Source organism: Lutra lutra, chromosome 14 (assembly GCF_902655055.1).
Source record: "Lutra lutra chromosome 14, mLutLut1.2, whole genome shotgun sequence".
Lineage (NCBI taxonomy): Eukaryota > Metazoa > Chordata > Mammalia > Carnivora > Mustelidae > Lutra > Lutra lutra.
This window is the reverse complement of record NC_062291.1, coordinates 55,832,106-55,850,902: the sequence shown is the minus strand read 5'-3', so window position 1 is coordinate 55,850,902 and position 18,797 is coordinate 55,832,106. Positions and strand designations below refer to the sequence as shown.

At 40.9% G+C, this 18,797-nt stretch overlaps 1 protein-coding gene and 1 pseudogene across 2 annotated transcripts in view; both read right to left on the bottom strand.

Moving 5' to 3' along the window:
* Positions 1-8,969, bottom strand: part of TBC1D12 (TBC1 domain family member 12) — a 101,337-nt gene extending 92,368 nt beyond the window's left edge. The window contains exon 1 of one of the 2 annotated variants that reach the window (XM_047702049.1): positions 7,864-8,969. In XM_047702049.1, coding sequence (XP_047558005.1) covers positions 7,864-8,804 — 941 coding nt within the window. In that variant the 5' untranslated portion in view covers positions 8,805-8,969. The remainder of the gene's footprint in view (positions 1-7,863) is intronic. The other variant, XM_047702050.1, reaches the window with a different exon arrangement.
* On the bottom strand, positions 583-1,550 carry LOC125084569 (40S ribosomal protein S15a-like; annotated as a pseudogene).
* Positions 8,970-18,797: the final 9,828 nt, after the last annotated feature.

The following is an 18,797-nucleotide window of genomic DNA, read 5'->3' as shown; positions in this document are numbered from 1 at the left end:
AGATGGTCAAGTAACTTATGCAGAATTATACAGCAAGATAAGCTAATTCAAACCAAGGCAGTCTAACTCCAGGGCCAGCACTTTTAACACCAAACTATCCTGTATTTTGAATATGCCATCTGCCTAAAGCAAGTCCCCTGAATCTAACAAGGTAGGAGTCGTGGATTCTGGAGAATCTCATTTTTTAAAATGTGCTTTTAGGTGATTCTGAAGTATAACAAAAGCTTGGAATTACTGTACTAGGCTATTAGTTCACCAAAGTGGAACAATGGCAACCTCTGAGATAGAACTCATGGTCCGGAAGTTAAGGTCTCAAATTCCACTACACTGATTAACTAGAATTTACTTATCTTATTTTCTCTCCTACTCCAAAGAAATTAAAAGGAAAAAAGTCCAGAATTTTCTAATTAGAGCTGCTGGTCTATACTACCCATATGTAAGAAACTAAACTAAGATTATTGATGTTCAGCATTATTCTGAGGCAGAGTTAGACCTTTACTAAAAGAAATGTGCAATGTAGAATTTATTTTTTTTTCCATGAATGCATTTTATTTGCACATTTTATTTATTTGTATTACATCCCTAGAAAAAGAATCCCAGGATTTTCCCTCCTATGTTATTTCGACTTCCTTCCTCATGGTCCCTGATGCAAGCTGAGGTTGTCAGTACAGTGAAATCAAACTGGGAGAACTGGAGCCCATGATTTTGCCATTTTTCTAGATCTTTGAGTTGTCATCAAATCTGGGGCTGATTATTCCTCACTTGTTTAACCTGCCCATGAGGTTCACAACAATTTTCCGTGCTCTGAGATCATCAATGATTTCAAATTTGACTATCGGGGGCACCTGGGTGGCTCAGTGGGTTAAAGCCTCTGCCTTCTGCTCAAGTCATGATCCCAGGGTCCTGGGAACAAGGCCCGCATTGAACTTTCGGCTCGGGAGAGAGCCTGTTTCCCTTCCTCTCTCTCTGCCTGTCTCTCTGCCTACTTGTGATCTCTGTCTGTCAAATAAATAAATAAAAAATCTTTAAAAAAATTTTTTGACTCTCAGTATAATGATGCTGCATCAACACAGTTAGAAACTGGATGACAACTTGGAGCATGGCCTGTAAGAACCTGGCGTTTGCCTCTCTTTTCAGCATTGTTAACGCTCTCGAGAGCATCTGCCAGGACATTCACGTGCACCATTATGGTGACACGGAAAGATGGTGGAAAGAGCTGCAGGGCAGAATTTAGAGTTGGAGATATTTCAACTTTCTCATTTTACAGATGCAACAAACATCCTGTTTTTTAAAGCACCATCTTTAACTCAGTTCACATTTGCAATATTTAGCTGGTAAAATTTTGAGGCCTATAAAAGTATTGCAAGAAAATCATATAATATCACAGTATATTGGAGCTGGAAGGGACTCTGAATCTCCTAATTTCACAGATGAGGAAACTAACTAAATTTAGTTAATTTGCCCAAGGTCACACAATTATTTAACGGCAGAAGAAGCTTACCCAGGACAAAAACCAAATTTCTTCTCTCTCAAGCCCACAGTATTTTTACTACACCAAAAATTATGTTTTTGTTCATAAACTTCTCAGAATTTGTAGAAATTAGTATATAAGCTTCAAGTCCTAGGAATCAGATCTTTGCTCAAGTTCTGATTCTTTTACTCATTCACTATCTGACCATAGGCACATAATTGTAAAATAAAAATAAATCCCACCCTTAATAGGTCACGGGGAATATTTCCAGAATTAGAAAACACATATCAATATAACTTTGGAAAAATATGAAATTATATAGAATTAAGATATGCTTTCATAATTTTTTCTAGAGGCAAATAGGTAAACAATGGTTGTTAAATACTGTCCTGAATAGCCATGGAAATCAATGCCCTTGGTCCACCTGAAGAACAATTAATGACCATGTCTAACTCATTTCCAATATTAATTAATACCACCCTACTAGGGGATACCTAGCAAATCAGAGATTTCTCTGATTAACACCACTGCTGATTTTCCATAGGATATTAAATGATGAATAAAGTGATCCTTAAAGTCCCTTCTACTTTAAACATTTTTTATTGTACAGTAAAACACAACTGCTCCCCAAATAAAAATCTTTTAGTCAATATCTCTATGCTGAATAAAGTGTGAAGTTTAATTAATAGCAATGTACAAATGAGGGTTTCTCAGTTGTTGTAAATGTACCACAGTAATGTGATATTAACAATAGGGGAACTGGGTGAGGCGTATACCAGAATTCTCTATCTTTGCAACTTTTCTGTAAATCTGAAACTATCTTAAAATAAAAAGCTTTTTAAAATAGAGTAAATCTTTATGCCCATTTTTAATAGTTCAAAAAATTTCTACCAAACGAGTAACTCCAAGGTAATATTGGAGTAAGAGTCTGCTTTGTTACTGCTTTGTTACTGTCTGGGGACTCTTGATTTCAGCTCAGGTCATGATCTAGGGATTGTGAGACTGAGCCCCATGTCAGCTTTGCGCTGGTCCTGCCACCTATTTAAGATTCTCTTTCCTTCTCCCTTTGCCCCCCCCATTATATTAAAATTATCTTAGTTTCAGAAAAATTGGGAGTTTTCCAATATTTTCTACCTGACTTATATTTAGATTATTACATTTCTAACCAATCACCCTAAAACCACAAATTTCTACATAATGTCCTTGAACCAGAGCTGTATTTCCAGTAGTTTAGTGTTTTGTGTCTTAAGAAAGCACTCAATGGTGGGGTGGGGGGAATGGGGGGAGTGGGTATCAGACACAGGGAACAAATAACACAAAAGGCTCTTGAGCCATCAGCTCCTTAATCTAATATAATGGGTAGCTTCACAACATTCTAAAATTTTAAAGGGTCTTACTTTTATTCTAGAGCAATGAATTACGTATTATTTTCAGCTTTCCTAAAAATGTAATGTCAAAGGTGTTTTACTAGTGACATAGAAAAGAATACTTTCACATTTTTTATGATCTCTTGCAGTAACAAAAACTTAATATATATTTTTTAATTTAATATTTAAATCAAGATATTCCTTCATTCGCCTTACAAATAATTATACTGCACCTCTGATTTGGGTAACTCTAAAAATCTTTTAAAACTTAGCAGAAATTTAATATTTTGCCTCTTCTTTATTGAAATGCTGAAAAGGGAATTTTTTTGAGAAACAGGCTTTTATTTTAGTTGGTTGGGAGGAATACATGCTGTGCAACAAATAAGGGAGCCCAATCTGACAGAAGTCTCTGATAGTTCAGTCAGGTGAATTATGATCTTGCCAGCCAGCGCAAATTCTAGGTGGAAAAAGAAATGTGGTTGATTTTGTTGTTTCTGAGAACCTTAAGTAAAGAAAAATTACATGGGACATCTGAGTGGCTCAGTTGGATAAGTGTCTGACTCTTGATCTCAGCTCAGGCCTTGATCTCAGTCAGACCTTGATCTCAGGGTGGTGAGTTCAAGCTCCATGCTGGGTGTGGAGCCTTCTTAATAAAATAAAAAATTTTTAAAAAGGAAAAGAAATCACTAAACGAGCCTTTAGTCTTCCATGTTCAGTCTAACTGTAATATGTGTTCTGTGAAAATAATCTTTTTTTTTTCTTTAAAGATTTTATTTATTTGACAGAGAGATCACAAGTAGATGGAGAGGCAGGCAGAGAGAGAGAGAGAGGGAAGCAGGATCTCTGCCGAGCAGAGAACCCGATGCGGGACTTGATCCCAGGACCCTGAGATCATGACCTGAGCCGAAGGCAGCGGCTTAACCCACTGAGCCACCCAGGCGCCCCTGAAAATAATCTTTTACCACAACATCAAATAAGTTTCAGAAGTCAATAATTACAGAAAAAGCTACACGGATCTGTATGTTTCATAATCTACAGTGTCAATTCTCCTTTTTAAAAGTAAGGAAAAAATCGTCAATACTTTCTTCTCTACCTGAGCTATGCCCTTTAAGGCCACCCAATTCTCATGATTCACATGAAGACTTTGTAAGAAAAAAATTATCAGTGCTACCTGGCAACAGATACTTGTGTGTTTCTAAATAACAGTAACTGTGCCAGTACAATCTGAACAAAACTCAAAAGTGTTAAACAGCTTAAAAATATACCTATTAAAAAATACCTATAAAAGATGTACCTTATCTAAAAAATAAATCTTTCTAGATTGAAAAAAATTAAGACATGAATTTGTTTGAAGGACCCATTTAAATAATTTAAATTTACTTTATTTTTGAAAGAGTAATAAACAGGGGTGCTTAGGTGGCTTGGTTGGGTTAAGCAGCTGCCATTGGCTTAGGTTATGATCCTGGAGTCGCATAATCGAATCCCACATTGGGCTCAGGGAGTGTGCTTCTCCCTCTGAGCCTCCCCTGTCTCGTGCTCTCTCTCACTTTCTCTCTCTCAAATAAATAAATAAAATCTTTAAAAAAAAAGAAAGAAAGAGAGTAATAAACAGATCCTTAAAGAATGAAAGCTAGCCTGGAAACATAAGGTATTTTTTTAAGTTTTCAACTCCTCCTTACTGCTAAGTTGGTGACAGTAGGAGTAGTGTACCCACCTAGCATTTTATTTTATTTTTTTAAAGACTTACTTATTTGAGAGAGAGAGAGAAGGAGAGAAAGAGAGAGCAAGTGAGCATACACAAGCAGTGGAGAGGCAGGGGGGAGGGAGAGAATCTCAAGCAGACTCCCCAATGAGCATGGAGCTAGATGCAGGGCTAGATCTCACAACCCTGAGATCACGAGCAGAACCAAGAGTCCAAGCTCAAAGGACTGAGCCATCCCAGGTGCTCCCTAACCTAACATTTTAAACATTTATGGACAGGAAAAGACCAAGGATCTGAGGGAATATTACTTCTGGGGCTCCCATAGTCAAGTCACCATTCATTCACAGAGGGACGCCCATGTGAAGCTGAGGCAAGCCCCCAACAGGGACTGAACAAGAACTCACTTCATTTGAAAAAGACGGGAAGTAGGAGATGGAGAGCAGTCCCATCCTGGACAAAACTCCTTTAGCTCCTACAGAACTTCTACCCTACTCAATGAAGCTTCTGTCAATGATGTGTCTCAACTGAAGATAACTTTGTAGTAATAGATAAACCGTTGTAATATGTTCCCCTCTCTCTACTGAAGTTAAAACAAACATGAAACTATTCCTTAAAAGTATTTCTATTATAGACTTTTGCCAGGTTAAGAGAAAGAGAGGAAGTAGAAAGAGAAGAAAGATAGAGGATAATCAGGTGGGAGAGAAAAAAGCCATGGGTGAATGCAAATTGTGATCAAATGTTAACCTGGTCTGAAAATCAGGAATCCTGGTTTCTAATTCCAGCTCTGCCATTAGCTACCTAAAATAGCTTATGTAGACAGTGAACTTCCTCATTAAAAAATGAAGTGGCTATAGGTAGGGACTGCTCCCAAGAACAAGAATACGTCCTAGAACAAGATATCCCCAAAGGGATCCCCACATCTGGAGCTCCAGGCTTAAGAATGACAATTGTAGGGGCACCTGGGTGGCTCAGTGAGTTAAAGCCTCTGCCTTTGGCTCAGGTCATGATCCCAGAGTCCTGGGATGGAGGCCCACATCGACTCTCTGCTCAGCAGGGAGCCTGCTTACCTTCCTCTCTGTCTCTGCCTGCCTCTCTGCCTACTTGTGATCTCTATCAAATAAATAAATAAAATCTTTAAAAAAAAAAAAGAATGACAATTGTACACATGAAGGGAAAACAACAACAACAATGACAAAAAAAAAACTCACAGGTTGTCAAGGCAAAGGAAATTTCTAATTATTCTACCCAGGGATGGGAGACTTCTTCAAAATTACTCTGGGCACCTGGGTGGCTCAGTCAGTTGATCTCTTGATCTCAGCTCAGGTCTTCATCTCAGGGTCAGGAGCTCAAGCCCCAAGTTGACTTACTAACAAAAAATAAAATTACACAACCTAGAGAATAGTGAAGAGGAAGAATCTATGAAAGTTGCCAATCCAACACGAACTGAGCAAGGTTCTCAATATCCACTGCTAGGTACTGTAGACTCAGAGACGAATATCATAGTCTCCGTCTTTAAGGTGTTCCAAATCCAAGTAAGGTTTTGGTTAAATGCTAAAAGAAAAATTGTGCCTCTTGACTGTGCCCGTTTCCAAGTATCTTATACAAAGAAGCAACTGACACCTAGAATCTTGACATTCAAATGTCAATTAAGAAAAATGAGGCTTAGAGAAATTAACTTCATGGTACCTATTTTCTGACTTCAAATCCAGTGTTCTGATACACATGCTTAATATGGCTATATAAATGTCAGCTACTCATATTAACTGAAATCCTATTAGTCTACAGATTAAAGAAAAAAATTATATAAAAATTCCACCCTACTGTTAATATGAAAAACCTCTTATAATAGATTTGCCTTGTTATTGCTCATAATTTACAACGCATATATACGAATCTGTCTTCAAACTTAATACCTACTAGCCTGCACTCTACTGTGCAAATCATCTCTGTTCCCAATGGTGGCACAGAGCAGGCATTCTGTGATTGAATTAGCGATCTCCAAAGCCCCTTCCAGGTCTAAAATTGCCTGACACCTGACATCGAAACATGACCAAAATATACCCAAAGTTCACAAATGTATAAGCTTAGCTCACCTTGCAAACTTTTAAAAAACTACCACTATAAGCTTTAAGTATATTTTTGTGTACTTTTGCAACTACAGGCACAAATACAGATCTCACTACTATATATTTTGTCCTACAAGTAAGACAAAATTAGGATTTCCCGATCTTCATGTAAACAACTTTACAAATTTTTGTAAATTCATAAAGGGAAAATAAATAATAATAAAATAGAAAAAATTACAATCAGAAAATTGTTGTGACTACAAAAATGCACACAGATTGTATAATCCTCTAAAACTGGAGCTGTAGAATTTGCTTCATTTCTATCAAAATCCCTGAAAAGGAAACAAAAGCACAGGAGAACTCTGAAGGGGAGAGTTTACAAGTTGGGAAATTTGCCCAGAAATTAAAAGGAAAAAAAGCGTATCAAGCAAGAAGAGTCCAGCAAAATTGGCATTTCATTAATGTGCATTAGGATGAGTAATTTATCCCTATCAAACCCTATTCCGAAATCTGCAATGTCGAGCACCATTACTTAATTTCAAGAATAGCAGGTCAAAACACAAATAGAATGGCATCAAAAATTTGAAAGTTGCTGAAAAAAGCGTAGGCCTATTTGGCAGAAGTACAGAAAAGGGATTTTGGAGATAAAGCGCCATAGTAACTTGGCTTTAAGGGCCGGAATCAAATTCTAAACCCGAAACTGACTGCATCCTAATAAAAAAGCCACTGAAAGAGTTAAACACTATGAAACACAATCAGTTCTAATTTCAAGAATTCCCAAGTCACTTCAATGGGTTTTAGACTCCACACAAATAGTCATGTCTGCAAAATGACTTCCCTTTCTCTTCCACAACCACACCCGTACACACATACCGCCGCGCCCACCCCCAACCCCACACACCACCCCTAATCCTCGTAGTAAGTTGTCTGCTTTTCCGCAGGAGGCAAAACTGCAACTGTGGCATTAGCACACTGCCAGGACCTGAATACACGGAAACCAGGTGTGAAGAGCAGGTATAGCCTCCAGTCCACAGAGGAACAGAAAGATTCGCTCCCCAGAAAGTTGGCAACTTCTCTGACAGGCAACACAGTGCAGACCCAGTTCCTCTTCTCCCGGTGACAAATCAAAGCTAAGTCCTAACGCCAGCTAAGAGCCCGGACGGAGGCGGTCCCCAAGCCTCTCTCGGCCAGCTCCCAGCCTCGACCTCCGCCCCGGCCCCGAGCCCGCCCCGAGCCCCGGCGCAGCCTGCGCTGTACCTGGCGAAGAAGTCGGCGAAACCGCCGCTCCGTCGAGCCCGGGCCGAAGGCCCCGCGGCGCCCTGCTCCGCGGCGGGCGCGGGCACCGGCGGCCCGGCGGGGGGCAGGTGGTCGCGGCTCACCTCGAACGTGTTCCGAGAGTTCACGAGAACGTCCGAGACGCCGGGGCGCGGCTCTACGCCGGCGCCCCCGCTAGTCCTCTCGGCCGAGGCGGCGGCTGACGCGCCCTCCTCGGGACCCCCAGCGCCTGCTCCCGGCCGCTCCACGTCTTCACTGCTGCTGCCGCCGTCGCTGGCCCGGCCGCCCTCCGAGCCGCTGCCCGCGCCCTGCGGTTTGTCAGGGTCCGCCGCTGCTAGGCAGCAGCTCCGCAGCGGGTCTTCGAGCGGCGCGGCCCAGTCGGACGGGTTGTCCGCGCCGTCCGCGTCCTCGTCGCCAGGCCCTTCAAGGCGGAGACGGCGGTGGCGCGGATCCCGACCGCCCGCGCTGGCTAGCCCGCGAGCCTCCTCCAGGTCCCGACAGTCCTGGCCCGGCAGAAAGCCCGAGTCCCCGTTGGTCATGCCTCTATGCCGCGGCGTGCGGGCATCCGCCACTTCCGCGCCTCGGTGCTTGGAGCCCGAGTCCCGCGGGCAGGCGTCCGAGTGCGGAGCTGCCGGGGACGGGGGAACGCGTGGTTGGCCAGCGGGGAGTGGACAGTAGCACAGCCCCGGCTCCAGCTGTCCGCCGGCCGCCGCGAGGTAGCGCCGAAGGAGCTGCTGAGGCGGCGTCTCCTCCTCTTCCTCCCCCTCCTCCTCCACCGGCCGCTCCACAGCGCCGACGCCTCCGCCAAAGCCGCCGGTGGCCCGGATCATCTTCCCCTCCTGGCCCGCGGGCTCCGGCGCCGGCACCGGGAGCAACTTGGGGTTTCTTCCCGAGCAGGGTCCGGCATCGTCCGGACCCACCATCTAGGGCCGGGTGAGTGCCGACCGAGGAGGCGACGGAAGAGTCCCTGGCACAAGCTCGGCCCGGGAATAACCGTAGGGGTTGGGGACGCCGCGGCTACAGCCGCAACGTTCCCAGACCCACCCCTCCCACCCCGGGCTTTGGGCAGTTGCGGGAGGGCGGGCACGCGCCGGAGCTCGCGCACGCGCAAACGCCGGCCCGGTCAAACCGCGACCTGGAGATTCCGCGAACCATAGAGATAGTAGCTAGAGAGGCCGCTCCCTGACACTCAGGAGGCCAATCTGGGATCCGCCATCTGGATGATGGAGGCTGGTTGGCTCACTCTGAGCGAGACAATTCTTAACAGGCACCGGTTTGCCTCCCTAAGGAAAATTCACTTGACGTACTTAATTTATGGAAATAGAATACAGGATGTTAAATATAAGTCCTGCCAGCTTCAATGGGTCACCAGTGGACTTTACGCTTTTTCATACATCTTCCCTACTGCCATTGCCATAATTCAGGGAGTCTTTGCTTCATGTCAACACTCCCCCTTCTCCACTTCATCTTCCACGATACTACCAAAGGAATCTTTCTTATCTAGCCCCACGTTTCATAACATCATTTTTCTTAAAAATTTCCATTATCACTTAAGGAGGGGAAGGAAGTGGAATCAGACGGGAGATGGACTGTTGAAATAATTCCAGCACCCCATGATAATGGATTAAAATGGGGGTGATAGCCACTGAGTGGAAATGAAAGGCATTTAAAGTAGAAATCACAAGACGTAATAACTGATTTAAGGAGCGATTGAAGAGGGAGGAACCAGCAATTACTACAAAAATCTTGCGAATGAAACTAATGTGGTTTGAAGAAATGGGATTTGGATTAGAAAAAAACAAAAAACAAAACAAAACAAAAACCCCTTGATTAATAGGGGAAATATATCCGGTAAAGTGAAAGACTGGGACTGTCCAGGATATAGTTAAGAGTTCTAAAATTTAGGTTAGGGCTTCGGTTTGGAGACTCGGATTGAAGAGTCATCTGCATATTGCAACAAAGTGAGTCATTAGTGACTTACCCTGGGAAGAAGGAATAAAGACGGAGGTGGGGCAGAGAATCAGAGGTGTTATTATTTCAAGATGGGCAAAGAAGTTGTACTGCAAAGGATTAAAGAGGAATTAGCTGTAGATAAAATGAAGGGGGGAATATTGGCCACTCATTCTAGAAGTATATCAACGAAAAGAGAGGAAAGAAATAGGGGTAGTAATGAGAGGAAGCCCATTGCCAACCCTTTATATTTTTTCCTTCTATATGCAAGAAGGAATATAACCTATATATGAGTAACAGTAAAATACGTAAATAAAATGAGCACTTATGTACTCAGCACCCACTTTAAGAAACAAGTGTCTTTTATAATGAGCATATCTGAAGGCCTTAGGAAGGACTAAGTGGCAGAGGCACAGTTAGCAATATATTAATTGCCAAGATTTTTCAGAAGAAGAAATGACTTCCTGGACACAGGTGGAAAAATCAATATAGGAAGAGAGGAAATATTTGTAAATCATATATCTGATAAGAGTGTAGTATCCAGAATATATAAAGAACTCTTACAACTTAACAAGACAACCCAATTTTAAAGTGGGTAAATACTTGAACAGGCATTTCTCCAAAGAATATATGGTAATAGCTATTAGTAAGCATATGAAGTAATGCTCAATATCATTAGTCAAGAGGGAAATGTAGGGCGCCTGGGTGGCTCAGTTGGTTGAGCGACTGCCTTCGGCTCAGGTCATGATCCTGGACTTCCAGGATCGAGTCCCGCATCGGGCTCCCAGCTCCTTGGGGAGTCTGCTTCTCCGTCTGGCCTTCTCTCTCATGCTCTCTCTCACTCATTCTCAAATTAATAAATAAAATCTTTAAAAAAAAAAAAAAGAGGGAAATGTAAATCGAAACCAAATGACATGGTACTCAAATTGACTAGAATAGCTATATTCAAAAAAGTGGAAAGAGGATCTGGAAAAAGTATAATCCTCAAACATTGCTAGTAGAAATGTAAATGGTATGGCTGCTATGGAAAATGTTTGGTGGTTAATAAAGTTAAATATTGAATTGCCACATGACCTGGCAATTCCACTCCTAGATCTGTACTGGAAAGAACTGAAAACAGATGTTCACAGAAAAACTTACACTTGAATATTCACAGCAGCACAATTAGAAACCAAAATATAGAGACAACCCAAATGTTCATCAACAGAGGAATGAATAAACAGAATGTGACATTTACACAATGGACTATTATTATTCAGCCATAAAAAGAAACGAAGTATGGATATATGATATAAAGTAGATGAATTTCAAAAATTATGCTAAGTTAAAGAAATCAGACACAAAAGGTCCACATTGTATAACTTCATTTGTATGAACTATCCAGAATAGGTAAATCCATTGAGAAAGAAAACAAATTGGTGATTGCCAATGACTGGGGTGGGGGGTAGAAATAGAGACAGACTACCTGATGGATATGGGGTGTTGAAAATGTTTTCCAACTAGATACAGGTGGTGGTTGCATGACATGGCAAATGCACTAAATAGCACTGAATTGTACATTTTTTAATTGTACATGTTTAAATAGCTGTATTTTATATAAATTTTCACCTCAATAAAAGAAATTTAAATTAATTTAGAAGCTACCTAGACATAAGTATAGTTATATGATGGTAAATATGAGGATAACTGAAAGAGTCTAATCACAATCTTTATTTATTTATTTGACAGAAATCACAAGTAGGCAGAGAGGCAAGCAGAGAGAGAGGGGGAAGCAGGCTCCTCACTGAGCAGAGAGCCCGATTTGGGACTCGATCCCAGGAGCCTGGGATCATGACCTGAGCTGAAGGTAGAGGTTTAACCCACTGAGCCACCCAGGCGCCCCTCTAATCACAATCTTGTTTCAACTTTTTTCTTTTCTAACGTTCTTAACTTCTAAATTTTTCAAATCTTTTCTTTTTTTTTCTTTAAGATTTTATTTACTTGCGAAAAGAGAGCATGAGTGAGAGAGCAAAAGCAGAAGGAGCAGAGAGAGAAAGGTAGGTTCCCTAATAAGCAGGGAGTGCAATGCAGGACTCCATCCCGGGTTCCGGGATCATGGCCTGAGCTGAAGTCAGTTGCTTAACCTACTGAGCCACCCAAGGTGCCCCTTTCAAGCCTTTTCTAACTAACTTGTTGACATACTCCTTTCTAGCTCTATTTCTCCCTCTATTAAATATACTACAGTATTTTTGGGCGCCTGGGTGGCTCGGTGGGTTAAAGCCGCTGCCTTCGGCTCAGGTCATGATCTCAGGGTCCTGGGATCGAGTCCCGCATCGGGCTCTCTGCTCAGCAGGGAGCCTGCTTCCCTCTCTCTCTCTCTCTGCCTGCCTCTCCGTCTACTTGTGATCTCTCTCTGTCAAATAAATAAATAAAAATCTTTAAAAAAAATAATAAAAAATAAATAAATAAATATACTACAGTATTTTAAACTACCAGTTTCTCTAAATGGTTTATTTAGTTCATCTCCTTCCTCTCCCCTGGTCAATACCAGTGAAAGTTTTATGAATTATAATAGCCCATACAACACAACTGTTTTCTCAGTAAAGATTTCAAAACTGAAGCACATTTACATTTTGTAGCTTTTTCTACAATAATATGTATTCCATAATAAAGTATTTCAGTCATTCTTCTTAGGCGTTAGTGGTTATATTTTCCACTTTCAACAGTGAAAGATTCTGTCTTATCTGATAAGTAATACATACCATCTTACAAATTTTTAAGAAATCTATTTTCAAGGTGTAGCATATTCTTTTTGTGGTCCTTAAGAGTTTGACATTAAAATTTTTTTTTTGTTTTACTTATTTAAGTAATCTCTACACCCTACCTGGGGCTTGATCTATTACTCCAAGATCAAGAGTCATGTGCTCTTCCAACTGACCCAGCCAGGTCCCCCCACATTAAAAACCTTTGATACCATATTATATTACTACAACTTTAGGCATAAATAAAATATCCTGGTACATTCCTATAAATAAGGTGAAACTATTATGAGAAAGGATTTTTTTTAATTTTTTAGTTTTAGAGGTAGAGTTCAGTGATTCGTCAGTCTTTTTTTTTTTAAGTTTTATGTATTTATTTGAGAGAGAGAGAGAGCACACACAAGTTGGGGGAACAGCAGAAGGGAAGGGAGAAGCAGACTCCCCGCTGAGCAGGGAGTCTTATGCAGGGCTCTATCTCAGGATCCTGAGATCATGACCTGGGCGGATGCTTAACCAGCTGAGCCACCCAAGCACCCTCATTCATCAGTCTTATATAACATTCAGTGCTTATTACATCATATCCCCTCCTTAATGTCCATCACCCATTTACCCTGTCCCCCTCCACCCATTCCCCTTCAGCAACCCTCACTTTGTTTCCTATGATCAAGAGTCTTTTATGGTTTGTCTCCCTCTCTGATTTCATCTTGTTTTATTTTTCCCTCCTTTCCCCTATGATCCTCTTTTTTGTCTCTTAATTTCCACATATGAGTGAAATACTATGGTAATTGTCTTTCTCTGATTGACTTATTTCACTTAGCATAATACCTTCTATTTCCGCCGACGTCATTGCAAATGGCAAGATTCCTTTTTTTGATGGCTGACTAATATTCCATTGTGTATATATACACACACCACTTTTTCTTTATTCATTCATCTGTTGATAGACATCTGGGCTCTTTCCATAGTTTGGGTATTGTGGACATTGCTGCTATAAATGCTGGGCTGCATGTGCCCCTTTGGATCACTATGTTTGTATCTCTCGGGTAAATACGCAGTAGGGCAATTGCTGGTTTATAGGGTAGTTCTATTTTCAACTTTTTGAGGAATCTCCATACTGTTTTCCAGAGTGGCTGTACCAGTTTGCATTCCCACCAACAGTGTAAGACGGTTCCCCTGAGAGAGGATATTTTTAATCTCTGTGACAAAATATTAACAGTTAAAATATGGAAAATTGCAAGTATACTTTGGATTCTTATGTTTTCTAAGAAAACTTGACTTTTACGGAAAATCTCAAAACACATACAATTTGTCATATTCTACCAGTACGATCCTCGCCTCATTATTGAACAGTAAATATGGTCCCTTATCCCATAATATAATTTTGCTACAACTGTACTCAAGGAGAGTACAAAGGCCTCAAACAAAAGGTGTCAAAACCCTTCATATCTTTCTTTAATCCTCAATCTTTTTCTTATGTACTAGGATTTCCAAAAATCTTTCAAACGTGCTTTAACTTCTGTCATGTTAAATCACCTTTGTCACCACCCACATACTCTTAGAGCAATGTTTCTCAAACTCACCTGCAAATTAATAACATTTAGGAAGTTTTAAAAATGCTTAATGTCTGGACACCACCCAAGGCCAATTAAGTCAATATCTCTAGAAGAGGAGCCCTACACTGATATTAAAAGCTATTCAAGTAATTCTAATTTACAACCAACATTGAGAAATACTGGCTTATAGCTATAACTTTATCTCTCTTCTTCCCTGAGCAAGCAAGCTTCTTTAAAAAGCTGTTTACAGGGGCGCCTGGGTGGCTCAGTGGGTTAAGCCGCTGCCTTCAGCTCAGGTCATGATCCCAGGTCCTGGGTTCGAGCCCCGCGTCGGGCTTTCTGCTCAGCAGGGAGCCTGCTTCCTCCTCTCTCTCTGCCTGCCTCTCTGCCTACTTGTGATTTCTCTCTGTCAAATAAATAAATAAAATCTTAAAAAAAAAAAAAAGCTGTTTACAGGGGCACCTGGGTGGCTCAGTGAGTTAAAGCCTCTGCCTTCAGCTCGGGTCATGATCCCAAGGTCCTGGGATCGAGCCCCATATCGGGCTCTCTGCTCGGTGGGGAGCCTGCTTCCCCCTCTCTCTCTGCTTGCCTCTCTGCCTACTTGTGATCTCTATCTGTCAAATAAATGAATAAAAATCTTGAAAAAAAAAGCTGTTTACACATTGTGCACACTTAGATGCGATACTGTGAAAAGGACACAGTGTGGCTGAGAATGTATAACCTCAATCTAATCACACAAAAATAATCAAATTCAAAAGGAAGAAAATTCTATTTAGAAAATAAAATGGCGGATTCTCATTCTTCAAAAAATGCCATTATCATGAAAGACAAAGAAAAGCTGTGGACATAGTTGAGATGAAAGAAGATTAAAACAAAATGACAATTAGATGTAATACCTGCCCCTAAACTTGATTTTGTACTCTGTAGAGGAAAAGAAAACAGTCTATGAAGGTAAATATGACAATACAATTGTCACATGTACAATGGGTTAAATAAAGGTGTCAATGTAAATATTGATAGTTGCCATTACAATTGATACTTATAATTTATAATTGCTGTATCAGATCTATAAGAAAATATTTCTATTCTTAGGAAATATACAGTGGAGTGTTTGGGATAAGGGTCATGATATATGTAATTTACCCTCAAACAATCCAGAAAAAAAAACTATTCATGCATATGCACACACACACACACATACACAGAGCCCATGTCAAAGTGAAACTGGATAAAACGTTAGCAGTAGAAAAATCTGGGAAAGATATATAAGTATTCTTCATGCTATTTTTATGTTTGCAACTTTTTCTTTTTTTAAAAAAAGATTTTATTTATTTGAGAGAGTAGGCGAGAGAGAGAGAGAGAGAAAGTGGGGGGGCAGGTAGAAGGAAAGGGTGACAGACTTCCCAGTAGGGATCCTGATGCAGGGGCTCAGTCCTGAACCCTGAGATCATGAGCTGAGCTGAAGGCAGATGCTTAACTGAGCCACCCAGGTGCCCCTATGTTTGCAACTTTTTCTAAGTTTGAGGTTATTTCCAAAAAAATGTTTTAAAGATGTCTGCATTTCCTCATCTCCCATTTAATCTGTTCTAGCCTCCATACACTATTCTTTACTCTCATTAATGACTTTCTTATTCTTGATCCAATAGAAAGTTTTCAGTCTCCATGTTGCTTGATCTTCCAACAGCATTTATGCTGTTGATTACTCCTTCCATATTGAAACACTCCTTTCCCTAGCTGTTAACTTTTTGAAAGAAACACTCTTTTTCCTTAGTTTTCATTACTCTATTGTTGCCATAGTCTCCCAGTTTTCCAATTACCTCTTTGGCCACCTCTTCTGTTTCTTCCTTGGAAGACAGGATTTCTTCCTCTAAGTCTGAAGCCTCTTCTCTCTCACTCAACCCTCTGTACTCCAGGCAATCTCATTAATTCTCATGATTTTGATGATCATCTATAAACTGATGACTAGAATTTAACCTACCACTCCTATGTTATAATCCAACTATGTGACATTCCCATACAGATATATCTAGGTATCATAAACATAATAAGACTAAAATGAGTCTCTCCTGGTTTTCTTCCATTGTTTTCTATCTTAATATGCACCACCACCATCCACTCAATCACTCCAGATCGGACATGCCAACTGTCTACCCAACATTTCTGCTTGCTGGTATCAAAGCCATCTAAAACCTAGTATATACAAGTTTAAATTCATAATTGCCTCCTTGAAATCTATTCTTTTTTTTTTTTTTTTTTTTTGACAGAGAGAGATCACAAGCAGGCAGAGAGGCAGGCAGGGAGAGAGGAGGAAGCAGGCTCTCCGCTGAGCAGAGAGTCCGATGCGGGGCTCGATCCCAGGACCCTGAGATCATGACCCGAGCTGAAGGCAGCGGCTTAACCCGCTGAGCCACCCAGGCGCCCCTTGAAATCTATTCTTATTATAATATTCTATATCTTACTGAATGACAGCACTGTATGTCTAATTGTACAAACCTATAACCCAAGAGTAATCCTTGATACTTATCTCTTCCTTATCCCCTTAGCCAAGTATAGTGGGTTCTATTATGTCCTCCCAAGAGATATGACCAGGTCCTAACCTCTAGTACCTGTGAATGTGACTATTTAGAAAAGGATCTTTGCAGACACTCTTAACATGAGATCATCCTGAATTAGGCCTCCCTCTCTTCATAGAGCTAATAAATAGGTGTAATGGGTGTCCTTTAAAAAGACAGGAAAAAAAAAAGACACATAGAGACATGGGAAAGTGAAAGTGAAGGTGAAGGCATGTGAAGGTGAAGGCAGAGATTGGAATGACATGTATACCAGCCAAGGAACACAAAGAATTACTTTCAGCTAGGGGCACCTGGGTAGTTCAGTTGGTTGAGTGTCCAACTCTAGATTTTGGCTCAGGTCATGATCTCAAGATCATGGGATTAAGCCCTGCATCAGGCTCTATTCTCAGCAGGGAGTCTGCTTGCGATTCTTTTTTTCCCTCCCTACTGTGTGCGTGCGCTCTCTCTAATAAATAAATAAATAAATCTTAAAACAAAATAATTGCTAACAGCTACCACAAGCTAGGAGAGAAGTATGAAGTAGATTATCCCTCAGAACCTTCATAAGAAATCAACCCTGCCAACACCTTGATTTCATATTTCTAGTCTGCAGAACTGTGACAGAATAAATCTCTGCTTTTTAAAGCTACTTAGGTTTTGGTATTTTGTTATTACAGCCCTAGGAAGCGAATACACAAAGAAGTTACTAAAGTCTATCTTTTTTTTTACCTCCTACATGTCTTGTATTTTTTAGATAAAATATTTTTACTGTTCTTTCTAAAAATATAATATGGTGTTATCAACTATAGTCATCATGGTTTACATTAGATCCTCTGAAATTGGATAGCTGAAAGATCCTTGTATACTTTCAGCTATAATATGAATAATGTCTGAGGATCAAATGTAAATATCTTATAAATTTATTCACTTCACACTATATCCACCCACCCAGACTAAATTGCCATCATCTCTTCCTGGGTGACAGAATTAACCTCCAGCTGGTCTCCCCACATTCACTTGGGGGCACACGCAAATGATTCTCCATGGCTGCAGCCAAAGTACTTTTTTAAGAGCACAAACTAGATATTGTCACTGCCCTACTTTTTTAGTCATCATCATAATAACCTTTTAACCTTTTAAAAGAAACATTTCTTCCTCAGTTTTCATTGCCCTATTTTCTCCATTTTTGGCAATATTTTTCTGAGTATACTTGGGGAGGGTTCTTCTTCCTTAATAAATGTAATGGCTTCCAAAAACAAAATATTTTCTCATGACCTACAAAGCTCTTCACAGTTTATGTACCTATCTAGCCTCCTCTCCTTCTTTTCCCCAGAATCCCTGGACTTTAGTCATATTGATCTTCTTTTCATTCCAGCTACTACAAAACTCCTTCTGCAAGCTCGTATATCTAGCATGTTCTACATAATGATCTGGGATTTTTGCTATACTAACTTTTATCTGTCTCTCCGGCCTCATTTCTCAATTCTCTTCTCCTTACTCATCATGTTTCAGGCACATCACACTTTTCTCTGTTTCTGAAATTATGTGCAAAGCCCATTCTCCCTAAGGGTCTTTATGTATGTTGGTCCCCCTGCCTAGAGGACTTTGCCCCACCTTATTGACCTGGGCTAACTCCTCTTTCTTCAGGACTCAGTTTGCTTGTTTGTTTGTTTATTATTTTTTAAGTAGGTTCCATGCCCAGCATGAGCCCAGTGTGGGGCCTGAACTCAGGACCCTGAGATCAAGAGCTAGCTGCTTAACTTACTGAGACACCCAGGCTCCCCCAGGACTTAGTTTTTTTTTTTTTTTTTTTTTTTTAGATTTTATTTATTTATTTCACAGAGAGAGACAGTGAGAGACAGAACACAAGCAGGGTAAGCAGGAGAGGGAGAAGCAGACTCCCCACTGACCAGGGAGCCCAATGTGGGGCTTGATCCCAAGACCCTGGAATCATGAGAGGAGCCAAAGGCAGACGCTTAACAGCTGAGCCACCCAGGTGCCTACTCCCCGCCCCCCTCACCATCCCCCCAGGACTCAGTTTTTGTTTTTGTTTTTTTAAGATTTTATTTATTTATTCGACAGAGAGAGATCACAAGTAGGCAGAGAGGCAGGCAGAGAGAGGT